The sequence below is a fragment of the Artemia franciscana genome, unplaced genomic scaffold (assembly GCF_032884065.1).
Source record: "Artemia franciscana unplaced genomic scaffold, ASM3288406v1 Scaffold_1689, whole genome shotgun sequence".
NCBI classification, from domain to species: domain Eukaryota; kingdom Metazoa; phylum Arthropoda; class Branchiopoda; order Anostraca; family Artemiidae; genus Artemia; species Artemia franciscana.
The window spans coordinates 34,858-61,158 of record NW_027062921.1 but is presented as its reverse complement, the minus strand read 5'-3'; the positions used below and the strand labels follow the sequence as shown (position 1 = coordinate 61,158).

The 26,301-nt window shown below is 34.6% G+C and overlaps 1 protein-coding gene across 1 annotated transcript in view; it reads right to left on the bottom strand.

Moving 5' to 3' along the window:
- Window positions 1-621: 621 nt before the first annotated feature.
- Window positions 622-26,301, bottom strand: part of LOC136042665 (proton channel OtopLc-like) — a 48,058-nt gene continuing 22,378 nt past the window's right edge. Inside the window, exons 5-8 of the mRNA XM_065727628.1 lie at window positions 15,868-16,032; window positions 11,012-11,172; window positions 6,740-6,941; window positions 622-3,247 (exon numbers count right to left, since the gene is read on the bottom strand). Coding sequence (XP_065583700.1) covers window positions 2,190-3,247; window positions 6,740-6,941; window positions 11,012-11,172; window positions 15,868-16,032 — 1,586 coding nt within the window. The 3' untranslated portion in view covers window positions 622-2,189. The remainder of the gene's footprint in view (window positions 3,248-6,739; window positions 6,942-11,011; window positions 11,173-15,867; window positions 16,033-26,301) is intronic.

Below are 26,301 nucleotides of genomic sequence, written 5' to 3'. Positions count from 1 at the left end.
TCAACGGAAGTGTTTACTTGCCATAATTCAGGAACAGATCAGATGCTTTTCGGATGTTGAAAGATCAAGGAAAAATGTGCGTTTTACGGGAGATTGCATCTGTTTGAGCCCATGGTTATGGTGACAGTTAAAAATTTGGAACAGTTAAAAATTAGATGGCAGTGCCATTTTATATAAACCAAAATTGCCTTACTTTCCAATTCATGTATTTTATAATGGCACTTTTTTCTTAAAATTGATTAGACTGTACGTCAAACTGTTATTTCACCTCAAACTACATTTTTATCTGTTAGAAACTGGTTAATTACCTCATGGTCTTGTTGTGATTAAAATGCGTAAACATTCAGTAGTTTTAAATTATGATCTTCTTCTCACTTTGTTGTGATTGTTGTAGAGAGGCTTTCGCAAATTCTCATTACTAGAACTAAATTCTGGGGCATGCAGCGGGGTGCTGCAGCTAGGTTCTCTGGGTGCTGTCTTGCTAAGCAAATATCACTCCCACTGCACCCCTACAGGGCTTTTTAAATTGCCAAAAAGTTTTTCTAGGATTATCAAGCTGACTTATTTTAAAGTCATAAAACAAAAATATAGAAAGCTGACAAAGAAAAATCTAAAAAAGGATACAAAAGAGAAAAGAGTGCAATATTAGTTTAAAGGTAAACTATTCATTCATAAGGTACAGACAAACACAGTGTTTGAATCTGGAAATTTAAGCTAATAGAGATATTCAATGTATTCCCAAAGATCTGTACATGTAAAATTTAAAGCAATCTACTTTCTAGAAATGTAACAAGTTTAAAATGTCGTAATACGTATTTCTATATCTAATAAAGTAATATATATATCTAACAAAATAAACTAAACGATAAAATTCTAAACCAAAAATAACGTAAAACTAAAGTAATGGTTATAAAGATTCCTTAAAAAGCTTCAAATTTCAAGGTTCTAGTTTAGAAATGAGAACGCTTCGAGGCTAAAGTAAGTAAGAGAGTTTTTGCCCTTCACTTTAACAAATTCAAAATCCCGTAATATGTATTTCAATACCTGACCAAGTAAACTACGCAATATAATGAAAGCAAAAATAGAAAGCTAAAAAAAACACCGCAAGACAATAGTAATGGTTATAAAGATATTTTACAAACTTTGGACTTTCAGGATCTCGTTTACAGATTAGGACAATAAGAGGTTGAAGTAGAAAAGAGGCATTTTTCGCACCTCACCTGAAAAGTTGTTGTGTCATGTAAATGGAACTTTCAGCATCGAATCCACAGCCCCAATTAGGGGGTTGAAAAGGTTTTTTAAAGTTTTATGAAACAAAATAGGGAAGCTTGTCTCATTAATTTTAAAGCTCCATTTCCAAATTCCACATAAGCAACATAAAATGGAAATGTAAAAATACAGAATATGGTATTTAAAGATTAGTATAGTGATCCGGGGTCATTAACCCTAAATTTCAGTTCTATAAGGTGCGTTTTAGTTTCCGACTTCGATCTCTTCATTTAGTTATTGGGCTTGAATTTATAGCTACCTTTCCAAATTTTAGACAAGCAATGTACAAGGAAAAGTTTAAAAATTTTGCATAAGGTGTTTGAATATTAGTAAAAACAATCCGGGTCATGAACCTTAAATTTTCATTCTATAGGGTGCGTTTTAATTTCCGATTTTGATTTCTTCGGTTAGTTAATGGGCTTAACTTTATAGCCCCCTTTCTAAATTTCACATAATCAATACAAAATTAAAACTTTAAAATAGTGCATAAGGTAATTAAGAATAAGAAATAGCAATCCAGGGTTATGATCCCTGAATTCCCGTTATATAGGGTGCGTTTTACTTTCTCATTATTATCAATTGCACTTAACTTTACAGCACCCTCTTGAAATTTTACATAAAATGAAAACAATAAAACAGCACAAACTATTGAATGTTAATAATAGCGATCCAGGGACACTCATCATAGTATCCTAGCTGTATAAGGTGCGTTTTCGCTTCCAATTTTGATATCTTCGGATATCAAAATTTTATATCTGTTAACTTTACAGCTCCCTTTTCAAATTTCACATAAACATACATAAAATGAAAACAATAAACAATATAAATTTTTTAATGCTAGCACTAGCGATTCACGGACACTAATGATAAAATCCTAGATGTATTACGTGCGTTTTAGCTTCCAATTTTGATTTCTTTGGCTAATAATCGGGCTTAACTTTATAGCTCCTTTTCCAAATTTCACATAAACAGACAGTGGAATGAAAACGATAAAAAATAGCTAACGGCATTGAAATATTCGTAATAACAATCCACGGCCATGAACCGTAGAATTCAAGCTGTAATGGATGCGTTTCAGTTTTTGATTTCTCCATAGTGTTTATAGACCACATAGCAAAATTGCATACCAGAAGAAAAGTTACGATTTCACGTCCAGGTTTCTCTTTCTGCTCCTTCTTTGTCGTGGTATACCGTCGAGATGCATCTAATATAAACAAACTTTGGGCTACAGCTTGAATAATTGAGCACAGGGCAGCGGCCATCCCAAGATAGGTATCAAAACCAGCGTCTTTATGGTTATATGCTGCATTGATTATAAAAACATTATAAGAGAATACACCCACTTGCCCCATAACAAGCAGTATATCGTCCAGCTCCATCTCTTTTGTTGTATCAAAGCGAAGTTTTCGTATTGATATCATACCAGCTATGGTCGCAATAATTGTCACAAAATAAATCGCAAGTCTTGAGAAAGTCACTTGAAGGATAGCCATTCTTACATATTCTGGTCGATTAATTAGCGTAAAGAAGAGGATTAAGCTAATTATTGTTCCGACAAAGACGAAAATTCCTAAGAATAAACCCTTATTAGCTTTAGAGCAATCTACTGAATAGTGATGTCTTGACCGTCTCTGTAGATTCGAATCATTATCAATAGCAGATAATCCGGTATTTTTCCAAAGCAAATAAGATATAGCAGCACAGATTAGGGAATATTCAATAGTGCAAGGAAATAAGAAAGGACTAGCGTCCTGCACAAGACTACCCATTACGTCAGTACGTCTGCATTCGTCGTCAAATACATGGAAAGGGTGGCTCTCATCCTCTAGAGGTGATTTAGCTGCGCGTGCAATGCGAACGTTACTTTCAGATGTGTTTAAACCTTGAAGAACGCCTATTAAGGTATTATTCAAAATCCCCGGGTAAGACTCTGTCATATTTTCTTTGATATTTTCAGTAGCCATTGAGTATTCCATGCCTGTAAAGAATGAACAAAATTATGTCAAGAAAGGTTTACTCGTAATATATCTTTGCATCCTCATCTATCTTACAAAGCAAAAAATACTTAAATTCCATGTGTCTTACTTGCTGACTGAGCATCAAAAATTTAATAAAAACACTTTTGACTACAATTAACCGAGCTACTTGATAAATTCCGAGTGTTTTACTTGCTGGCTGAATACAAGAATAAATAAATAAAAACACTTTCAACTACAACAAACTCAGCTACTTGGTAAATTTTGAGTCTTTTAATTGGCGACAGAGAATAAAAAAAAAAATATATATAAAAGGATAAGTTTACAACGGAAACTAAGGAGCGGCATTAAAACTTAAAAAGAACAAAATTGTTCCATATAAATCAGAAAGTATTGTTTCAGAATGAAATTTTAATCAAAATGAGCAAAGATTAAGTTATAAAAACAAAGTTTTTCCGAGGGAAGTACAAAGCGAAGTTCAAGTTTAAAACGAGCAAAAATTGTTACTTCCCAGCCTATCTCACAAAAATCAATAAAACTAGTGAAAAAAAATCAACTGATGGTATTTCCCTTTGTTTGTGAGATTAAAGAAACTAGGGCTTTACTGAAAACACAAAGCAATATAGAAAATTTGGTAGAGTAAATGTAAGCCATTTAAGGACACTTTTAACGGTATAAATGCAAAGCATTTTCATACCGTCGCTTTATTTTTTTCCGTATAATTTGGTACCGCTTCTGGACAATTAGCTCAGTTCAATGGCTGACAGTTGTTTTGGATCTGATTATAAAAAGAGCGAGCTCAAGCCCAAACGAACTAACAGTACTAGCAGAAATATTAATAACAGTAGTAGCAGGTACATGTTTCCTTTCGGTCAGTTGAACATCCCATTCATAGTGAACCATAAGTTTCTTCTTGATATGGCAAGTCGTTCCAAAAATATTGCTGATCCGCCCGTATCAGCAATCTGTATTCACATAACTGTTTTGACGTAGTTAAACTTTCCCCTCAAAGTTTCCACAAATGTTTATTTTAATATCCTCAGCCTTAGTAGGACTTTCTAAAGAAGCAGTACTTTTAGCGATAGGTGTGGTAGTAGTACTAGTAGTAGTGTGCAAATAATGCCCTTTTTTGTCAACTGATCATCTCTCTGATCATTTCCTGAAAGGTCAAAATTAAATAGACTCAGTCATTCCTGAGTTACGTCCTTTTGACAACCAATACACACATAACATGCTTTGATGTAGTTCAACACTCCCATTAATATTCCTTAGAAGACTCACCTTAATGCCCTCTGTATTTTGGGAATGTAGTAGTCAAACATGCATTCCTTTCTCAAAAACATATGTTATATGCCAACAATGATCAAAGCACCTAACTTACACTTCTTGCCCTGATACCTTAGGGGGGGGGGGGTTGAAATCCCCAAACACATCATTACTGAACCTTTCAACAACGCTGAACAAAAATAAATGTCTCAAAAATTTGTTTGTATGTTTGTTTTTGAGAAATGATGGGTGTTGAGAAGGGGGGGGGGGGTATTGATTGCTCTCGAATCACTTTTTACTCTTAAAAAGGGCATTCTAACTTCCAACTTCAAATCAAATGAGTCCCATCTGAAGTTATACGACAACCCATTCTAGAAAAACCTTATATGCCCCCAGGGCATAACTTGCAGCCCTTTCCCAGGGCTCTGGGGGGCTGTGTCAAGCCTGTAGGCATTGTTATATGTTCTTTGGACTATTTTGTTTTAAGGAAACTCACGATTTCAATCAGATACGTTTCATGAAAAGAGGAGCAGGTATGGGATAGGGGTTCGTTGACCTCCATAGCTTTTGACTCTTAAAATGGAGTTAGAACTTCCGATTTTCAACCAAATGAGCCACCTCTAAAGTTTATACAGCCATCCGCTCCATAAAATTCTTAAATCCCCCCCGGGACATAACTTACAACCCTTGCCCCCATGCTCTGGTGGCTTGTAACAACCTCAAAAGCCTTGATTTATAATTTTTGAGCTATTTTGAATGGCTATCCTAAAATTTCGATTGGATGTATTTTGGGAAAACACGACGTATGGGGGGGGATAGCTGCCCCCTGATCACTTTGACTCTTAAAGAGGGCAGCTAAAATTCCTGATTATCAAGGTTATGAGACCCCTCCGATGTATATACAACCACCATTTTGATAAAAACCTTATATGCCCCGAAGGCACAATTTACAGCCCATGCCCCGAGGGGTGTGAGATGGTTGTTATTCTCATAGACATAATTTTTGGGCCCTTCAACCACGCTGAACAAAATTGCTATCTCAAAATTTTGATCAGATGTGCTTGGGGAAATGACGGATGTGGAGGGAGGGGGGCTGGTTGCTCTCAATAAATTTTTAATCTTAAAAAGGGCACTATAACTTCTAATCTCAAATCAAATGATCCCCATCTGAATTTGATACGACCAGCCATTCTATAAAAACCTTATATGCCCCCAGGGTATAACTGAAACAGCCCTTTTCCAACTGCTCTGGGGGGTAGTGCCAATCCTAGAGACATTGTTATATGTTCGTGGGATATTTTGAAGAAAAATGCTATCTCACAATTTCAATCAGATGCGTTTGATGAAGGGAGGGGTAGTGGGGGGTGCGGCTAGTCACCCTCCATCACTTTTGACTCTTAAAAAGAGAGCTAGAGCTATCAATTTTCAACCAAATGCGACTCTCTAAAGTTTATGCAACCATCCCTTCCATGAAAACCTTAAATGCCCCCGGGTATAGCTGACAACCCTTATAGATGCATTTCGATAAAACAACGTGAGTGTGTATGTGTGTGGGAGGAGTAGCTCCCCTCCCAACGCTATTACTCTTTAAAAGGGAACTACAACTTCTGATTAACAATCCAACGAGCCCCAGCCAAAGCTTATACAACCACTCTTTCTATAAAAACTTGATATGCCCCCAGGGCATAACTTAAAGCACTTGCCCTGAGCCTGTAGGGGGTGGGGTTGTCTTACTCAAAGACATAATTTCCAGGTCTTTCGACTAGGCTGAACAACATGACTATCTCAAAATTTTGACATAATGTGTATGGAAAAATGGGGGGTCGGTTAGCCTTCAGTCATTTTGACTGTTAAAAAAGGCACTAGCCCTTTCAATTTTCAATCGAATGAGCCCTTTTCGAAGTTTCTACGATAAATCCTTCTATACGAAGTGCCCTGGTGGAAAACTAAATAAATAATACATTGTGCCAACATCGTTCTATACTTAGGCAGCGCTATTGCGCTGCCTATGGTTGATGTTGATATTTTATGGTATTGTTTATTTGTGGTAGTTTTACGCTTGGCAGATTATTTGACTTTATTACTGCTCATTTTGTGTTTAATGGGCTCTTTACTTTTCTTTGAAAAACTTGTTGTGTGGAGAGAGTTTTTAAAATTAATATTGTCAAAAAGATAACTGATAGTTTGAAATGTAATTTGTAGCAGAAGGAAGACATCGATCAACATACCCAATTTCACATTGCTGGTAATCATATCATCTGATAAAAAACTAAGGTGGTTCGTCCCCTCACTTCCATGTGCATCGGAGTAAACATGAATGATCTCGTGTTTTGTTTCTTCAACAATAACGCACAGCCAAACACAGAGATTGGTTGCAATTATATGCATTAAACCAAAATAGGAAATCGTCCGGTTCTTCTTTACAGGCATCTAAAATCGAATGAAACTATGTAAAATTCCGACTCTAATATATAATGCTGAAATCTACTGACACAATAGGTAATTGTTCCATTCTACTTTTCAAGCATCTAAAATTAAACATAGTATTTGAATTTTAACGTTTTTACTAATATCGGGCCCTGGTTTGATGCCCAGTTCGGTGCTTTTTATAATTTCAGGTTGGGACAACAGCTTACAAAGGAGCAAAACTACAAATTGCTTTTGCTGACAACTTTGTCCTAAAAATTAAAAAGAAGAAGATCAAATATGAATTCAAAAATTGTGGGATACGAATTCAAAGCAAGAACATAAAATACTTCTTCTAAACAGAGCAGAGCAAGCCAAAAGTCTTGTGATATGCAGCTGTTAGCCGAAATTACTGCTATTGAATTTTTTGAATCCTTGCGACACGTGGCATTGAACCGGCCAACCTTCGCTCAATAGGTGCAGCTTTACCCACTACATCATCGCGAGGTCCAAAAGCCTTTTTATATGATCTTTATGCTATTTTGAATAACTTAGCTACCTCAAAATTTCAAATGGATGCATTTCGGAACAATACAACGTATGATTGTGGGGGGAAGGGTAGCTGCCCTCCGATCACTCTTACTCTTAAAAGAAGCACTAGAACTTCTTATTGCCAATCCAATAAGACCCCTTCCGAGGCTTATACGCCCACCCTTTCTATAAAAACCTTATGTGCCCTCAGGACAAAACTTACAATCAATTTCCATAGGGCTGTGGGTGATAATCCACAAAGAGATAATTTTCGGACCTTTCAATTACTTTAAACAAAATGACTATCTCAAAATTTTTACTGAATGTGTTTGGAAAATTGATCGGCGGAGGAGAAGGTGGCTGCCCTCCAATACCTTTCGACTATCAAAAGGGGCACTAGTCCCATCAGTTTTCAATTAAATAAGCCATTTTAAAAGTTTCTACGACAACTCCCTCTATACGAAGTGCCCTGGTCTAGAACCCCCCAAAAAATACATTGAGCCAACATAGTTCTTTACTAAGGCAGCGTTATTCTGCGCTTCACCCCCCCCCTCCCCCAATGCCCCAAGCCACCCCCCCCCCCGCGAGTAAGTCGTTACACGCCATATTAGCTACGCGCCATTATAGTTGTGTCCCTGTGTCCCACCTGTGAATATAGATAGATATATAGATGTTTTTAACTACGTAAAACTTGCGAATATACAACATTCTTCGCTGTCCCATTGTCTGTGCATATACAAAGCCTTATATAACTTATAATGGCGTCATATGCAAAACCTCTTTTTACAAACAGACAAACATGCATACATACAACTTATTTTAATTTAGATAGATAGATAGATAGATATACATATACACTATAAATTGTCTACGTAAAACTTGTGAATATACAAAATTATTCGCTGTCCCATTGTCTGTGCATATAAATAGATTGTCAGGTTTACCGACCCTCGAACATGCAACATACAATTGTCCATGGAAAAAACAATCTGTATTAAGATCTATACCACATTTTTCTAATGATTGCCCTTGAGCTTTGTTGATGGTGATTGCAAATGCTAATCGAATTGGGAATTGCAATCTTTTAGATTGAAAAGGCAGATCCGTTAGAATCATGGGAATGCGAGGAATAAGAACAGCATCACCCTCAAAAGGCCCTGTCAAGATTGTTGCCTCTATTACGTTTTCCATTGTTTTTACGGCAAGTCGCGTGCCATTGCAAAGCTTTGGTGGGTTAATATTTCGTAAAAGTATTATTGGTACGCCTATTTTTAGTTGTAGCACATGTGGTGGAAACCTTGGGAGATCCAGGGAATTTAAAAATTCAGAGGGATAATTAACCGCTTCATTTGGTTCCAGAACTGTGTCCACTGACTTGTAAATTACTTCCTGGGTCTCGATGGCCAAAATAATATTGTTGATTTCGTGGATGTCTTTATTCTTGGCTGCCAATATCGCTCGTTCACTGAGCCATTTATTATTTTTATAATTGGTTAGAATATTCGAAAATACCTTTTCCACCAATTCATTTATGGACGTCACTAAATTAAAGAATTCAGCAGGCAGTTGTATACGTCCTGAAATTGAGTCTACCGGGAGCTTTCCGTTTCCAATTGCCAGCAATTGATCTGAAAATATTTCACCACAGTCATCGTTTTGAAATCGGACACGCATATTTATAGTTAATTTTAATGTCTTTACGTGTGCATTTCGTCCGCAGGGGTTGATCTAGGTATTATAGGTAATGTTTGCCTGAAATCTCCCATAAGCAATATTAATGTGCTGCCAAAGGGTTTCAAATATCCTCGCACATCTCGTAATGATTGCTCCAGAGCCTCGAGCGATTTTTTGTGTGCCATTGTGCACTCGTCCCAAATAATAAGTTTGCATTGCTGCATTACTTTACCCATCCCAGATGTTTTGGAAATATTGCACGTTCTGTAGAATGCAAATTCAGAGGCAATTTCAAAGCGGAATGAGCAGTTCTTCCACCAGGCAGCAACATTGCGGCTATTCCGGACGACGCAATTGCCATCGCTATGTCATTTTTTGATCAAATTGATGCCAGAATCAATTTTATCACAAACATTTCACCAGTACCTCCTGGCGCATCCAAAACGAAGATTTCTCCAATGTTATTATCTACACAATGCATAATCTTATCATAAATGTCTTTTTGCTCAGACGTTAACTTAGAAATATTATTTTGTACATACGACAATAGATCACTCATGTTGTAACTTTGTTCACGATCCAATTCTACACATGTTGAAACAGCAGCGTTACGATTAAGTGAAGGCACTCCCAAATCCTAAAGAGGTTTGTTTGCCATACATACGCACAAATCTTCAATAATAACTAAAGTGTAGTTATAAATTTCTTATGTAAAATCAAAGGTCACATCTGCCGTCTCAACCGTTTTTGATGGAGTATGTCCTCGGCCATTTTCGATTTATATTTCTCCCATAACTCTGTAGTAGCTGAAGGATAGCACGATGTTAGTATGATTCCAAACAATGCATGAATTTGACATGGAGTTGACGTTTCGCACGCGTCATTGATGCAGTTATCCCAGTGTTGGTCATTCTCCAATAAATTCAGAGCTTGGCATGCACTACGGTAAGTGTCATGTATAGTACCGTTTACAGTTCTCAAATACTCAAAGGAAGTCGGACCGGGCACATTCATCAAAAGCAGGCGGAGAAAGAAGCATTCATGTTGATTGGGTGAATGGTGTAGAGTCTTCCTATCGCGGTATCTTTGAAGATGGTAGATTGGCCGTCGACTGACTTACCCTGTTTTTGACGTTCAAATTATTTCTTTTTAGCATTCCACGTGTAATACGAAGGTACTTCAGTATACAGCAGTTTTTTGCAAAAGAATCATTTTGACACAACGAAAAGAAAGCAGTTAACGATGTATCTGGTGGATTCAGGGCTCTTTGTTGCACGTTGGATTCAATAAAATAAACACGTTTACCATTCTGTAAATGTACCGCTAAGTGAACAACAGCTGGACTTCGTTCATGTATCGGAAATAAATGAATTTGCCAAACAGCTTCATTACTGCTTATGTATCTTCCAGCCTGATATTGTAAGATTTGCTGTTATTGCTGTAACCATATACAGCAATAACAATTGTAAATGCACAGATAGTCAAAAGTGGAGCCTGATGACGAAAACATACTTAACCTTGAGCCTAAATTCGGCAAATCCTGCCCAATTTTGGTAGCTGAATCTTCAAAGACATAACAAGCTATCTGAATCATAGACATACTTATCCTGGATAGATTCAATGTAAGGCTAGTTTCATAAATCAAAATAATTGTATTTAAATAGGATAAGATGTAACGGCAACTTTTGTTTAAGTTTAAATGTTAGAGAAAGCTTTTTCCTAGATTATAGTTAGCCAATCATAACTAGCCCAGTTGCAACTATAAGAAATTATCAGCATCATATCCAAGAATAGGAACCTTGTTATCAAACAAGGAATATATTGTCACTGAAAGATAATATACATAAATGTTTGAAGATTTAAATTTTTATCAGAAATTGAAGACTTACCTTGGAACTTAGGAAGATAAAATACATTTGAATGAAAGTAAAAAGCATTCTTGCAGCAGGGGTTATTGCCAGCAAAATGTTATGACATTTACTGCTTGAGTCGATTTCAAAATATTGGCCAAATTCCAAACCAGTATAAATCATACTTCCAATACCAAAGGCTAAAAATAATTTTTGTTATAGAGAATTAGTTTAGAATTTTTGACGTTGAATTCAGACAATATTACAAGATTGTCCATGAGAAGTAAACAGGGAGTTTTAAACCTAAAGTGAGAAGGGACCTGATTTATATTGTTCGGGCAAAGTGAAGTATTGCAGCAATCCTTGGTTGGCTTCACTGATGAAACTATTGCAGCAGTTACATTTTGGTTTTGCTTCTCAGCCATGTATAACACTGTTATTCTTTTAAAATGATGCGTATTAAAAGAGGGAGAGAGAGAGAGAGAGGGGGGGGGGAGAGAGAGAGAGAGAGAGAGAGAGAGAGAGAGAGAGAGAGAGAGAGAGAGAGAGAGAGAGAGAGAGAGAGAGAGAGAGAGAGAGAGAGAGAGGGAGAGAAAGAGAGAGAGGAAAAAACGGATTCTTAATGGCTTCCTAAAGACGGTGTCAAAATAAGATGCACGTGTTAATACAGTGTTAAAACGGACGGTTTTGAAACAAAACTTATCGTCTATTTCCAGCACCCTATCAATATTGCTAATTATAAAGCGCACCATACCCACAAGCTAATGAATTTTTACTCAGCCCCCCCCCCCCTCCATGGAAAACCTAACCCGATATTTGTTCTTATTTCTAAAAATACGATTGTAGAATCTGCTGCCACATCACTACGCCTAATAAACCTACTCTGCCTAAAAAAAAATCCTCTATTGTTAATTTCTGACGTATTTGATGATAAGAACAATTTTGCTCTATTTGTATCACCATTAGATTCTAAAACTTACACGTGACTAATAATTGTGAAAGTACGTCATTGTGTTGCGTTATTGTTAAAAATCATTGCATAGCTACTAGCCAAAAAGACAAATTTTCGACCTTAAAATTGTCAGGAAACTAATAAAAGGTATACTAATTAGAACTAGCATTTATCCCTATACTTCTGAAGAGTAGCACGCTTACTGATTTTCATGTGTAAGTCATTTTTATAAAGGAAAATTACTTGGACGATTAGACTTGAAGCCTTCTGATACCTGAATTGTGAAATATTATCTAGATTAGAGCCTCTTTAGCTGTAAATTCATATCCATCAAATTTCTCATTCAAACACTTAAATGTAGATAAGTAAAAGTCTATTGGAGCTCAGCAGTAAATTACCCCTCGGACAATACATCACTTCTGTCTCCTTTCCCGTATTACTAGCCATAATAGGTTTTGTTGGCTATCATTTTTCGGAGACTGAGAAATTATGGAATGCATAGATTAGCATAAGGATGAAGCAACCCTTGATAACAGAGGTGAGACAAAACAAAGTTGAAAATGTTGGGAGCACATCAATCGAATTGAAGGCTTGAATTGAATTGAAGGCTGAAGGATAAATGCTGCCTTTTGACGCATGCAGCTTGAAACAACCTGACCAGAGGAAAGGTAGTAGGCAGAGAACTAAAGTTGGTACTGCCAATAAAATGAGGCTGCCACGGTACTCACATCACTGGTGAAGCTTTGTTTACTGACACAGGATCGTGCTGCTTGAAGAAAATCGTTGCAGCATTACGCAACTCAAGCCATTGGAAGACCTAAATCTGAGTGAATAAGCTAAAAGGGTGGGGGGGATGGATGTTAAAGGAATCTTGAAAATATTATTAGGATTGAAATATTAGTGTGACTTTGCCTCAAATTATGCGCATTATTCCTGCTGCCCCACTTTGATTCCTCAGTCATACCAATTGGAAATCTTTACGTGATTTCGGTACGAACTAGTTTCAGAATGTTAACTCTCTAGTGAAAAGTTGGTAATGGACGTTTCGGGAGTGTCTCGAGGGGCCATAGGTCTATGTTATGCCACCAAAAATGCTGATTGAAACCCTGGATGGATTTCACCTTAAATAAGATGGAGCATTCCCGTCTTTCTACATAAACTTTCAGGAAGAGGCCAGAGCTGAGATGTTAAAGTGTCTAAAAGTTAGCTTTGTGTCTCCAGTAATGCTTTTTGAAAATAGTGTATGATTCTGGTTCAACTGAGGTGGCAGTGGCTACTTTTTAATAAACTAAATTGAAAAACTACGATTTTTTAAACAAAATTCAAGAGTGACATTACTGCTAAATGAATATTAGGAATATAGCCTACATCAAAAGAATCTAAACATGACTCCACATATTTTAAGTTTGTTAAGTTTAAATGTACAAACTAAAAGTGGCTAGCGTAAGCAAATTTACATAGTTTCAGAAACATGAGAGAAAATCCGCCAGAAGAAACAAAAATTGATGAAAATTAAATTAAAAAAAACAAGTTTTTTCAAAAATCATTATTTTTTTCAAAAACCAACATTAAAACTTAAAACAAACAGAAATTATATCGTATATAAGGGGCTTGCCCCCCTCCTCTACACTTCGATCTCTACGCAAAAGTCTGACTTTTTGTCCCATTATATAAGAATAACTATTAGAATAATAAGCTTTTTTAAAAGTTCTAAATAAAACTTTTGCGTAAAGAGCGAGGTACTGAGGGAAGGGGCAACCCTCTCATATAGCTAACAATTTCAGCTCGTTTCAAGTTTTAAACCTACTCCTTACTTTCAGTTGAATAAACTTGTTGTTTCATTTGATTTCTGATCGCTTTTTAAATAATGCCGAGAAATCCGACTCCACCTCCATGGAAAATGCCTTTCCCCTACGAAACCTCCTCAATGGAAAGATAATTCTATGTAATCCCGCCACCAGAAAAAAGGCAGAGATGGTGCTTCTAATGTTTGTACTGATCAGTGAAAACCTTTTTCACTAAAAAAAAAATTTAGGTTTACTATCTCTTATGCAGTGATGGTACTGCAGATCAGGGAAAAATTGACAAATTATTTACGCTTACTTTCTCTTATGCAGTGATGGTGCTGCTGATGTCTGTGCTCATCAGGGAAAAATTGACAAATTATTTATGTTTACTCTCTCTTATGCAGTAATGGTGCTGCTGATTTTTGTGCTGATCAGAAAAAAAATTGACAAATTATTTAGGTTTACTTTCTCTTATGAAGTGATTGGTAGTGCTGAAGTTTGTGCTGATCAGGGAAAATTAACAAATTATTTAGGTTTACTTTTTTTATGCATGGATGGTACTGCTACGGTTTGTGCTGATTAGAGATAAATGGACAAATTATTTAGGTTAAATATCTCTTATTCAGTGATGGCGATGCTGATATAAGGGAAAATTTGACAAATTATTTACGTTTACTTTCTCTTATGCAGTGACGGTGCTGTTGATGTTTGTGCTGATCAGGGAAAATTAAAAATTATTTAGGCTTACTTTCTGTTATGTAATAATGGTGCCACAGATGTTGGTGCTGATCAGGGAAAACTTGACAAATTATTTCGGTTTACTTTCTATTATACAGTGATGGTGCTGCTGAGACTTGTATTGATCAGAGAAAATTGATCAAGCATTTCGGTTTACTTTCTCTTATGCAGTGATGGTGCTGCAGATGTTGAGGCTAATCAGAGAAAAATTTTAAAATTATGTTGGCTTAATTTCTCTTATGCAGTAATGGTGTTGCTGATAATTGTGCCGACTATGGAAAAATTGACAGATTATTTAGGTTTACTTTCTGTTATGCAGTAATGGGGCTGCAGATATTGGCGCTAATTAGAGAAAAATTGACAAATTATTTTGGTTTATCTCTTTTATGCAGTGATGGAGCGGCTAATGTTTGTGATAATCAGGGAAAATGGAAAAATCATTTAGTTTTACTTTCTTTTATGCAGTAATGGTGCTGCAGATGTGTGTGCTGATCAGAGAAAAATTGCCAAATTATTTTGGTTTACTTTCTCTTATGCCGTGATGGTGCTGCTGAGGTTGGTGGTGATCAGGAAAAATTATAATATTATTTAGGTTTACTTTCTCATGTGCAGTGATGGTGCTGCAGATGTTGTTGCTAATCAGAGAAAAATTGAAAAATATTTTGGCTTAATTTCTCTTATGCAGTAATGGTGTTGCTGATAATTGTGCTGACTATGGAAAAATTGACGAATTACTTAGGTTTACTTTCTCTTATGCAGTAAGCGTGCTGCAGATGTTGGTGCTGATTAGAGAAAAATTGACAAATTATTTTGGTTTACTCTCTCTTATGCAGTGATGGATCGGCTAATGTTTGTGCTGATCAGGAAAATGAAAAAATCATTTAGTTTTACTTTCTTCTATGCAGTAATGGTGCTGCAGATGTGTGTGCTAATCAGATAAAAATTGACAAATTATTTAGGTTTACTTTCTCTTATGCAGTGATGGTGCTGCTGAGGTTTGTGGTGATTAGGAATAATTGACAAATTATTTAGGTTTAATTTCTCTTATGTAGTGATGGTGGTTGTGTAAGCTGTACCAGTGCGTCAAGGATTCAAATAACATACAAACAGCAAGTTCGCCATTTGATTTTTTCTCTTTCTCCATGCAGAGGTTAAAAAAAAAACTACCCTAGTATTCTTCGAAATTGGTTGGTTTTATAGTTTTTGTTGCGTTTTGGTGAAGAATTTGATACACTGATATCAACAGAGTTACGAGCATGTCAAAAAACAGCGCTTAGTGACATAAGACATGATAAGGACAACATTTTGGTTCTCAAAACACGTACAAAATCACATGTAGAAAAAACTGGAAAATAAAGCTACTAGATGGCGTTGGTTATGGCAATCACCTCCCCCCTGAAATGTACGAATTTACTTACCAACAGCGCCTATACGTAAATAAAACGACACATGTTCTTCACAATAGTAAACTTTAGATGTGGGCAATTGGTTAAAAGTACCGCTTCTCGATTGAGCCCCGCCAAGACTTGACTGTCTTGAACCATTTGGCATAGAAGGATGGCGATCAAGAGAGCTTCGAAAACCTGAAACAAAAATTGGTCATTTCAAAAAAATTGTTTCAAAAAATTGAAACAAAAATACAGCCAGCAAGGAATAATGAGAAGCCTCGTAGTGTCTATAAGAATACATCCGTGTAACAACAAAAAGAGAAGATTTAATTAGTCGCTCATTACAATTTTATTTATTCATTTATTTATTTAACTTAAGACCAACTAGGGCCACTTACTAAAAAATAAAAAAAACAAAGAGAGAAAAAAAATAGAACAAAAACGGATAAATCAATAACACACAAAAAATAATGAGCAAAAAAAACAATTCATTCAAATAACAATGGTACATTTAAGCATGTCAAAATTGTTGTGTGTAAATCAAACTTGACCAAGTCAGCCAAAGTGGCAGAGAGAGGCGAAAAAGCGGCTCAGAAAGCAGCAAAATGAGGGGATTATCTGAAGCAAGTATCCTAGTCTGGATGGAAAGAGAAGATTTTCAACGCAGCTCAGAAAAAGATGGGAGGCCACCACCAACAAACATTCCAGATGCACTACAATTCAAAGGAAGATTAAAAAGCCACCGTAAAGAATTGTTATAAAGAACCCGAAGAGAATTCTCACACCTAACAGACAGAGATTGTACAAAAGCTAGACCGTACAGCGGAGTGCAGTAAGCTCTGAAAAGAAAGCATCTTACAGAAGGGTCGCAACTCCCGAGCTTACGAATGAGTAAGTTAGCCCTGCAGCACAGCGAACGTGAAAACGCCGTAACATGAAGCTCATCACTCAGAGTTGGAACCACCGGGAATCCAAGATATTTGTAGGATCCAGCAAAAGATAATGACACTACAGAAATTTTAAAAGATACTCAGAATTATATTAGTAGATTACCCATTATATGCATTTGTTTTCACTGAGAACTTAAATAAACAGCCCTTAATGTGTAACCGTAGTAATCTGAATCACCATGAAAACAAAAAAGAAATATTGTGAATTACCCCTCAATGTTGTATGCATTCACGGGGGAGTTTTCCACTTTGGCGAGGAAAGAGTAGTCAACAAAATTGGTTCATTATGAGGAAGGTGCTTGCTTTTGTATTACTACCTCTACAATTTCCAAATGGATTGGTTTGGCCTTTTATAGGACATCATTTGCTCTCTTAAGAGTTCCCTTTCCTATATTGGACTGTAAAATTTCATAAGAATCCCCCTAAACCACGGTTTATTGCTGGAGCAGCTAAATGTCCAACCCACATTGCTGCTACTGACCTCTCTTTAATTTTAAAGGAAATTGTAAATAAACTTAAAACCTATTGTTCTGGTATTAAAAAATTTTCGAATTTTAATCCATATTGGAGTGTTAATAATTCACTGCAGGTGATAGATTCTTTAACAATGGTTTCAGCTAAAAGAATTGAGTCTTTCGATTTTGCGACAATGTATACTAATTTATCACTTAATTTAGTGTTTGATAATTTAAAAACTGTTATAAAGAAATCTTTCCTCTTATCTAGTAAAAGGTTCTTAAAAATAGACAGTTATAATAAAAAAGCCATATGGACAAACTGCTTTAATACTACGGTTAACTTGAGATGTTACAGCTTGGATATGATTTTTGAGTTATTGGAATTTGTTTTATACAATACTTATATAAGATTTGGGGGTGATTTGTACAAGCAAATTATGGGAATTCCCATGGGGGGGAATGCCAGCCCATTTATAGCTGACTTGTTTTTAAGTCAACTAGAATATAAATATATGATGGATAAGAATAATCCAATTAATTTAAAACATGCTTTGTCAAATAATAAAAGATATTTAGATGATATTTTGGTCTTAAATTGTAAGGATTTCATTGATATTTCTAAAAATATATATCCATCAGAGCTTATTCTTGAGCCTAGTCATGGCGCTGGTCATGAAGATCATTTCTTAGATTTAAATATTAATATTTGTGATAATAATAAATTAAGTTTTAAAATGTATAATAAAACGGATGATTTTGATTTTGAAGTGATTAGTTTCCCATTCCCTGAAAGTAATATACACTCAAATATCACATATTCAGCGTTTTTCTCACAGTTACTTCGTTATGCAAGGATTTGTAGTAATTATATTGATTTTAAAAATAGATGTAAAATCTTAAGCCAAAAATTGATATCAAGAGGTTTTTCTGCAAAAAAATTAACTTGGCAATTTAAAAAAATTAGTTTTCATTATAACGAACTTTTAAATAAATATCAAAAGAATTATCTAGAAATACTTGAAGAAATTTTTAACTAATTTTGGAGGTTCGAGAAAGGTTGTCACAGCGCCATTTATTTTGAACTGTGTTTCTAATTGAGCGGATTCTTTAAAAAATTAGCCACATGGTAAAGATGAATTCTGTAATTGTTTAGTTCATTCAGGTTTTTTGCAATGTGTTAATATTTGTGATTTGGTAAAATTTATAATATTTAGTTTACCTATTGTTGCTAAAAGGGAGGGATATATTAACAAGATAAGCTTGTTTTGGTTTTACTTGGTTGTTTTACATTTGCTGTTTTTTTTTTTTTTTTTTTTCATAGGCATGTATTTTGGGGGTGATACCTGACGCGGGGATGCCATGGATATTCTGTGGTAGCCACAACACTGTGCTGGGTAGAGAATTTAGAGTGGCGAAACCCTATATAGGCCAGTGTATTCTCCTGATGAGCCCTTATGTTGGGTGTTGCCTCTGAATTATTTGTCTATATTATTTTTTCTATTGTTCGGTAAATGACGACTTATACTTATTGACGACATGACTGCCTGTCCATGGATTATTCTTTATGGTTGATTGTGTATGGCTATGCTGTTTGACCTGTGTGATTGTATGGATGAGTAGGGTTAAGGCCTCATTCAAGTGCTGGTCTATATTAATCACTAATTTAGGAAAACAGTCTTCCTTTTCTCCTTCTGTCTCTTTTTTTTTTTTTTTTTTTTTTTTTTTTTTTGTGTTTGTGCTGTAGCATTGGTGATTTCTCACCAATGCTATGGTATAGCATCACCAATGCTATATATATATATATATATATATATATATATATATATATATATATATATATATATTTTTCATATCATCTTTTCTTGATCAAATCTCTTATAACGAGCTAAAAAAAGACATTTCTTGAGTTACACCATGTCTGATTGTGGAAGAGATATACCCGGTCAGAAATGGAATCGTGGCTTGTGTTTTTTTTTCTTTTCCCTAGCTTCAGCTTTGGGGTTTTCAAAAAAAAATTGAGGTCCAACAGATCGTGGTAAAAACTGTAAGTAAGGAGTGATTTAGCCTCGTAGTAATCAAAAGTCTTACTAACAAAATTTTGATGGCAATTAATGCATCAATAAGTCAAGCAATTTTAATGGAAATCGCGCCATTAGATTCAACATATTAGAGAACTTTATCTATGATCTATAGGTATCTATAGATATGTGGAATTTTAATTTTTTTGCCCGAAAAAAGATCATGGATGTGAGTTTATATATATTTTTTTCCCAGTGGTAATCGTATCGAACCAATGGTCCTAAAAAATTGACAAAGGGCTTATTCGCAAAGAATTAAAAGTTCTAGGACCCTTTTTAAATGACCAAAAAGGTTGGAGGGCAACTACCCTCTCTCCCAAGCCCTATTTTCCCCAAAGACATCCAATCCAAATTTTCATCAGCTATTTTTTCAGCATAGTCGAAAGGTCCAATAGCTATGCCTTGTGGCATAACATGATCCCTGAGAGCCCATGGAGAAAGGGATGTAAGCTATATAATTTGCCCATTGTTAAGATATAATACTTGTTATTGGGATAAATACAAAAATTTTTTAGATAAATTTTCTGCGGAAGGAGGGGCTTTCGACATGGATAGTTTTCAGTAGAAAGGAGAGTTTATAGGGGATTGTTTTCCGTGGAGATTTTGCACAGTGGGGGTATTTAATTGCATTATTTGAAAAGGGTCAAAAACTAAATAGAAAAAAATGTATTTTTTTCAACTAAAAGTAAGGAGCAACACTAAAACTTTAAAACTTAAAACTTTTACAACATTAAAACTAGATAATTATTTTGTCTATGTAGTTTGTGTTAGACAGATACTTTCTGTATTACAGATAGTTGTTCTATGCGTAATTATATTAAAACTATGCGTAAGATAAATAAAATCATTTTTCAAGCCTAGATTCTGAAAAAAGAAACTCACTAAGACAATAGAGATAACAATTCCAAGACAGACAATTTTCTTCAGAAAACGCAGATACACAAAGATACAAATTTGAATTTGACGAGTTCGGATTGGAACTTGAATTTGAAAATACAAACGGTAACGCAATATTTAGTCAATTAATCCCCTAATCATCTAATGACTCTCATCTTAAGAAATAATTAAATTTAAAACATTTTTTTTACCAAAAATAAGGATCATTTTTAAAACTTAACACAAACAGAAATTATTTTGCATATGAGGGGGATGCCCCCTCTTCAATACCTCGCTCTTCACACTATTTTTTTAGTATTTTAGAAAAGCTTCTTATTCTAATTGACTGACCCCTGTGTTTCAGGAGTCACCCTTAAAGAATTGGAGGACAAGTCAAATTTCAGCTAAAAACGAGAGGCATTGAGGAGTGGGTTTACCCCCTCATATACTTAAGATTCAATAATGATCCTTACTTTTGGTTGATGAGTTTTTTTAATTTTTGACCGTTTTTCAAATAATACCGTGAAATCCACCTTACTTTCCATGGGAAATCTCCCCTCTAAACGAAAATTCCTCAATAGAAATTTACTTCCGGTTAAAATCCCCCTCAACTTGTCAATTCCGTCCTCGTTAAAAGTCTGACCTCCCCTTTCCACCTCCCAGGAAAATATACTGCGGGCAATTCCAGCTCGAATATTCTCCTTAGCCTACTTCCATTTTAGAAAAGGCTTATTTGTCATTTAATTTCTAATCGTTTATAAAATCATACCGGAAATCTGCCTCCGAAGAAAACATCCCCTAGAAATCCCTACTCCCCCAATGGAAAAAAATTTCCCTTGAATCCCACTCCCTTCGGAGAAGTTCCCCAGACAATTCTAACTGCTTTGAAAATTTCTCCCGGACAATTTCCCTGGAATATCTCCACATGTAAAATTGAGTTAGCAAAGAGAAATTACGACAAATAAATAGAATTTGTCATAGGAATTCTGGCAAATTCCCTGGTGTAAAAGTTTCTCATCAATAGGAATCTCTGATATGCTAAATTTGATAGTGCGATTTTCATTAGGATCCCTTGGCTTTTTTGGGATATTTCCACCTTATTTTGAAAATCATACAAACTTTCTTAATTTGTACTCATACAAACACTAAATTTGTGAATTTTATGAATTTGGAATACGAATAGAAAGCCAGTTCTTTTGATGTATGAATTGATGTCAAAATTTGGTTTTCTAAAGTTTCGGTTGCTATTGGGTCGAGTCGCTCCTCAGGGCCAGTTCGTTACTACGAACTGTTTGGTTAAATGAAAATAAGCTCATTCGACAGAAAGTAAGGAGTAACATACCGAAATTATTCTGTATATAAGGAGGGCTGCCCCCTTCTTAATTCCTCAATCTCGACGCCAAAGTTTTTTAGTAATTAAAAAAAAGCTTCTTATTCTACTTAAACAGGCCTTATGTTTCAAGAGTCGTTCTTAAGCAAGTGGAACAAAAAGTAAAACTTCAGCGTGATGACCAAGTCATTGAGGAGGGGGCAGTCCCCCCCCCATATACGGAATAATTTCTATTCGCTTTTAGATTTAATTTTGCTCCTTACTTTCAGTTGATTTTTTTTTTAATTTAATTTCTGATGGTTTCCAATCAATACCGGGAAACTATATTTTCAAGAAAATGTCTGTATACGTACCAATAGCCAATAGTATATGTAAACAATGGGCATGTTTCATTGATTACAACCCTTTCCTCAGGAGCTATGGGGGTCATATCTTCCCGAGAGACATAGTTATTAGACGTTTTAACGGTTACTGGATGATTTTTGGGGGAAATGGGGTATGGGAGCCCTCCAATCTTTTTGGTCACTTAGAAAAGACACTAATACTTTTAATTTCAGTTCCAATGAGCACTCCCCTGATTTTCTAGGACATCTGGTTCAACACGATCATCCCTGGGAAAACAAAACAAAAAAAAATTAATGGTACGATTTTAATTAAATATCCTTGAACTTTTCTAATGTTTCTTCTTTTTTCAAAAATCACGCAAATTTTCTAAGGTTCGTAGCTGTTGATGGCTAACATTGATTAATTTTATATATATGTAATCAGATGAAAAGCCAATTGTTTTGACGCATCTTTCGTGTGAAAATCCGTTTTTTACAGTTTCGGTTCTATTTAACCAAGTCGCTCCTTACTTACAGTTCGATACCAAGAACTACTAGACATTTCGTGCTAGTTTGTCATAGAAGTTTATTCCTTAGGGATAGTTGCTTTGTGCATAATCATATCAAAATGAAAAAAATGAAAATATTTTTCAAGTCTAGATTCTGAGAAAAGACACACAGTAAATACAGAATGACAATTACAAAACACACATTTTTTTTTCGGAAAAAATAGATTTGATGTAACAAAAAAATAATGCAATATTTGGTATAGTAATCCTCTAATCATCCAACAACGTTCGCCTTTTGATATGATAAAGAGACTAAATCATCCCATCTCATACATAAAATTCAAAAGGTAAACATGCCGGTATTATAGTGTATTTTAATTTTCCTTGAAAGTTAATTCACTGTCTTTATAACCAAAGGAGCAGAGGATTAGACAATCTTGATCAGTTTAAATCTGAGCTATCGCTGAGAAGCTGAACAGGGAAACCATTGAAATAGATTAAAATGAATCAGCCTAGCATAATTTAGTTTCTTTTTCACATTTTGTTTAATTGATTCAGTTTTACTTTTTATGTAAAGAAATGAAACTATGAAAAAATAGCCTTATGAAAATGAATTAAAAAGGTAAAACAATAAAATAGCAAAATAATAGATAAAGAAAACAAAAAATAAAAGGTAAATAATATATCAAAATTGATTAAAAATAAATACAATATAACGAAATGAATATGTTAATAAAATAATATAGTTAATAAATGAAACAAAAAAGGCTGAAAAAGATACATAATACTCCCAGGGAAACCTAAATATAATTTTTTTAGGTGTTTAGCTGTTTTGTCTAAAGTTGAACGCGGTTTCGCCCTCCCCCCCCCCCTAATTCCTATTTTCTTAAATAATTTGAAATACACTTTGTTGCAACTAGTAAATACTCTACTTTTCCTTTTTTTGATGTCAGAATTTTCGCAGTGTATCTTTGGAAACTTAGCTTTTGATGTCCTATTTATAATTTTTGTGCTTTTATACTTATAATAAATTATTTTGCTACAGCTACGATAAAAAGAGTTAAAATAAAACATTTGACTATTTTGCGAATTTTAATTAATTTCTGTAACCAGATAAACTAATAAATTTTGAGTGCAAAAGTCACCCAGACTAGTTTTATCCTAATTAATTCCTAAAAATGACATAGAAAAAATAAAATAAAAATAATCTTACAAATGGCAATTATTAGCATATAGTCACCATTTTTGGCAACATTTACATAATCAAACCACTGTTACCAAAGAATAGATACTGATCATTCAATTGGAAGAAAACTTATGTATTCCATAGATACAGAAACTCAATCCGATATTTAAGCAACAACAAAATTCCTTTCATCTCAATATGGGCCAAAAGACTTTGAAGCGTCAGTTTTCTTTGAATTTTTACAAAACAAAACTAATTAATTTATGACAAATTAATGACAAAAAAGTCATTAATTACTTTGTAAGTGCTAATATTAAACTTCATAAGTAGTAATAAAACTTCATAAGCAAAAATAAACACTTCATAAGTACTAAAACTAAGCCTGAACTGCAATCTAACAAAATTTTGATGCCTGTAAAACAATCGGAATAATTTGAAAATTCACCCTGACCCTTCACTTAAAGGACTTAGTTAAATGTTGCAACTGAAGAAAAGGAGATATTTTTAGAGCCCTTCAGCAACCGTTGAAATTTGTGGGCAATGTGTGAATTAGCTCTTTTGTCATAAAGATAAAGAAAAAAATCAACTATGGTTGGCTATTTGCACTTTTAAACCAATCCAGATGAAATTACATTTTAATACAATGTCCTGGAGACATATTTTCGAATAGGTAATTATGTTTAATGTTGAATATACTACCTAGATTATAACAGAGAACTTGCATGACCCTTTGGACAAACAACAATTGCTAATATTGAATTTCCAAAATCCTATGTCCAAAGGACAAAGAACAATTAAAAAACGTTCAATTTCTTCGAAAATTCTAGAGCTCAAATCGTGTATACACGTAGTTTTATGAGCAAACAGAAGATTCAAAAAGCAAATAGGTCAGGTATTAATCGGTGAATTATTTCTTACAAGATAATAAACTATACAAACAATTTGCGTAATATTTGACAGTTCAGTATCATGCTTCAGATTCCAAAATGAGACATGGTAATAAACTATGTCAATTTATACTGACAGGTGTTTATATTTGATTAAAAAAAAATGCACATCAGTAGTACTTAGTAAAAAAATTGTAAGTAAAGAGCATCCAATGCCAGAAGTAACAAAGACTGTAAAAATGAACTTTCGATAAGAATGTCATGGTTGCAGCAACAGCCGCCATCTATTAAATAGCAAACGACTGCCAATGCTAGCAAAAAGTCTAAGAAAGGGTTGTAAAAAAAACTTTTTTTGTGAAAAAATATCCCAGTTTGACATTTCGAGTTATTTCGATTGATTTTTGCAGTAAATATTTGAATTACAAACACAAACTTATGGGAATTTCGAAAATAAAAAGCGCACCATTGGAAAATAACATAGTTGAAAACCCTATTTAGGAAAATCACAGCTCCCTCCCCCGACTTTGAACCACAAGTGATATTAAGTTTTTGAATTTGAAACGCTTGATGTGTCTTTTCTTTCTTCTTTTTTTTTTCATCGCCACTGGGGCTAAGCTCGCAACATCAGTGGTGAGGGTTGACCTCTTTTACTGTAGAAACGGTTTTTTTTTAATGGGTAATATACGTTTTTATATTTTAAGGCGTAGTGAAAATAGTTGAAGTAATACGCAAAGAAAGTTGTTACTGAACATTTACTGAACTTTAAATCTTTATATAAAGTAAACACACCTACATGACCGTTTGTTCGTAATGTTACGCTCCATAAAAGTTACATGTTAGTATAAAACAGGATTTGAAAGGGAACGGCAGCCCGCTAAACATTTAAACTATTTTTTGTTATTTATAATTATTTATTATTATTTATTATTTGTTATTAAATTATTTATATTTAAGTTATTTATTAAATTGGTTGTTAAAATAACAACCAAATTACCTACAGTATTAACAACTACCAGATTAACCCTCATCAAAATTAAAATTTAGAAGGGCTAAATAATATTATTTTCCAGGGGTGGTGCTACTCTCTTTACACTAGAACTTTAATTTTTCCTGCGTGTTTCAGTAGCAAGTGCTAAATACGCAAAAGTAATATGATAAACTTTTTTTTAATTCAGAGTCGAACTAACGTCAAAATTCCGAAACATAAAATTTTTAACCGGATCTTTAAAGTTAAAAGGCCTAATAGATTTGGTATCATCATGACAGTGGATATTATTTTCTGTTCTTGACTATATATTACAATAGCCGAGGGTACCAATCGGGTGAGGCAATTTCAACATCATTACATTAAAAAAAAATTGTTTTATTTTTCAAAAGAAAGATTGTTTTATTTTTCATAAAAAAAATAAATATTTGTTCCTTCCCCTACTTTTTGTGAATTGGCACCAATTGACATAACATAATTCTTGCTTGGTTACATCCAGAAAACCACTATTTATTAGAGTCGATTTAAACGATATTCATTAGTTCTGTAATTTTTCTTCTCAACAGTTGACTCTTAATGCCAAATACAGAGGCGCCATTTGGGCCAAATCTTGGGGTGGGCATGGGGCATTTGACAGAACTTGAGACTTTTATTATGAATCTAACCTACTTTCAAAGTTTACAATGATTAATAGCAAATAGCGTAATTACTCCAAGGGTCGTCAGGTAATTACGTTCTTTGGCTAATAGGCGTGCAGTTAGTTCAAATCATTTGAACAGAATGGATTATGTTGGACATAATGGATAATTATAGCCGGAAAAGGGCCCTTTGCGGTGGAAGCTTGGGCCCCCTGGAAAATCTGGGGTGGGCATTTGCCCACCC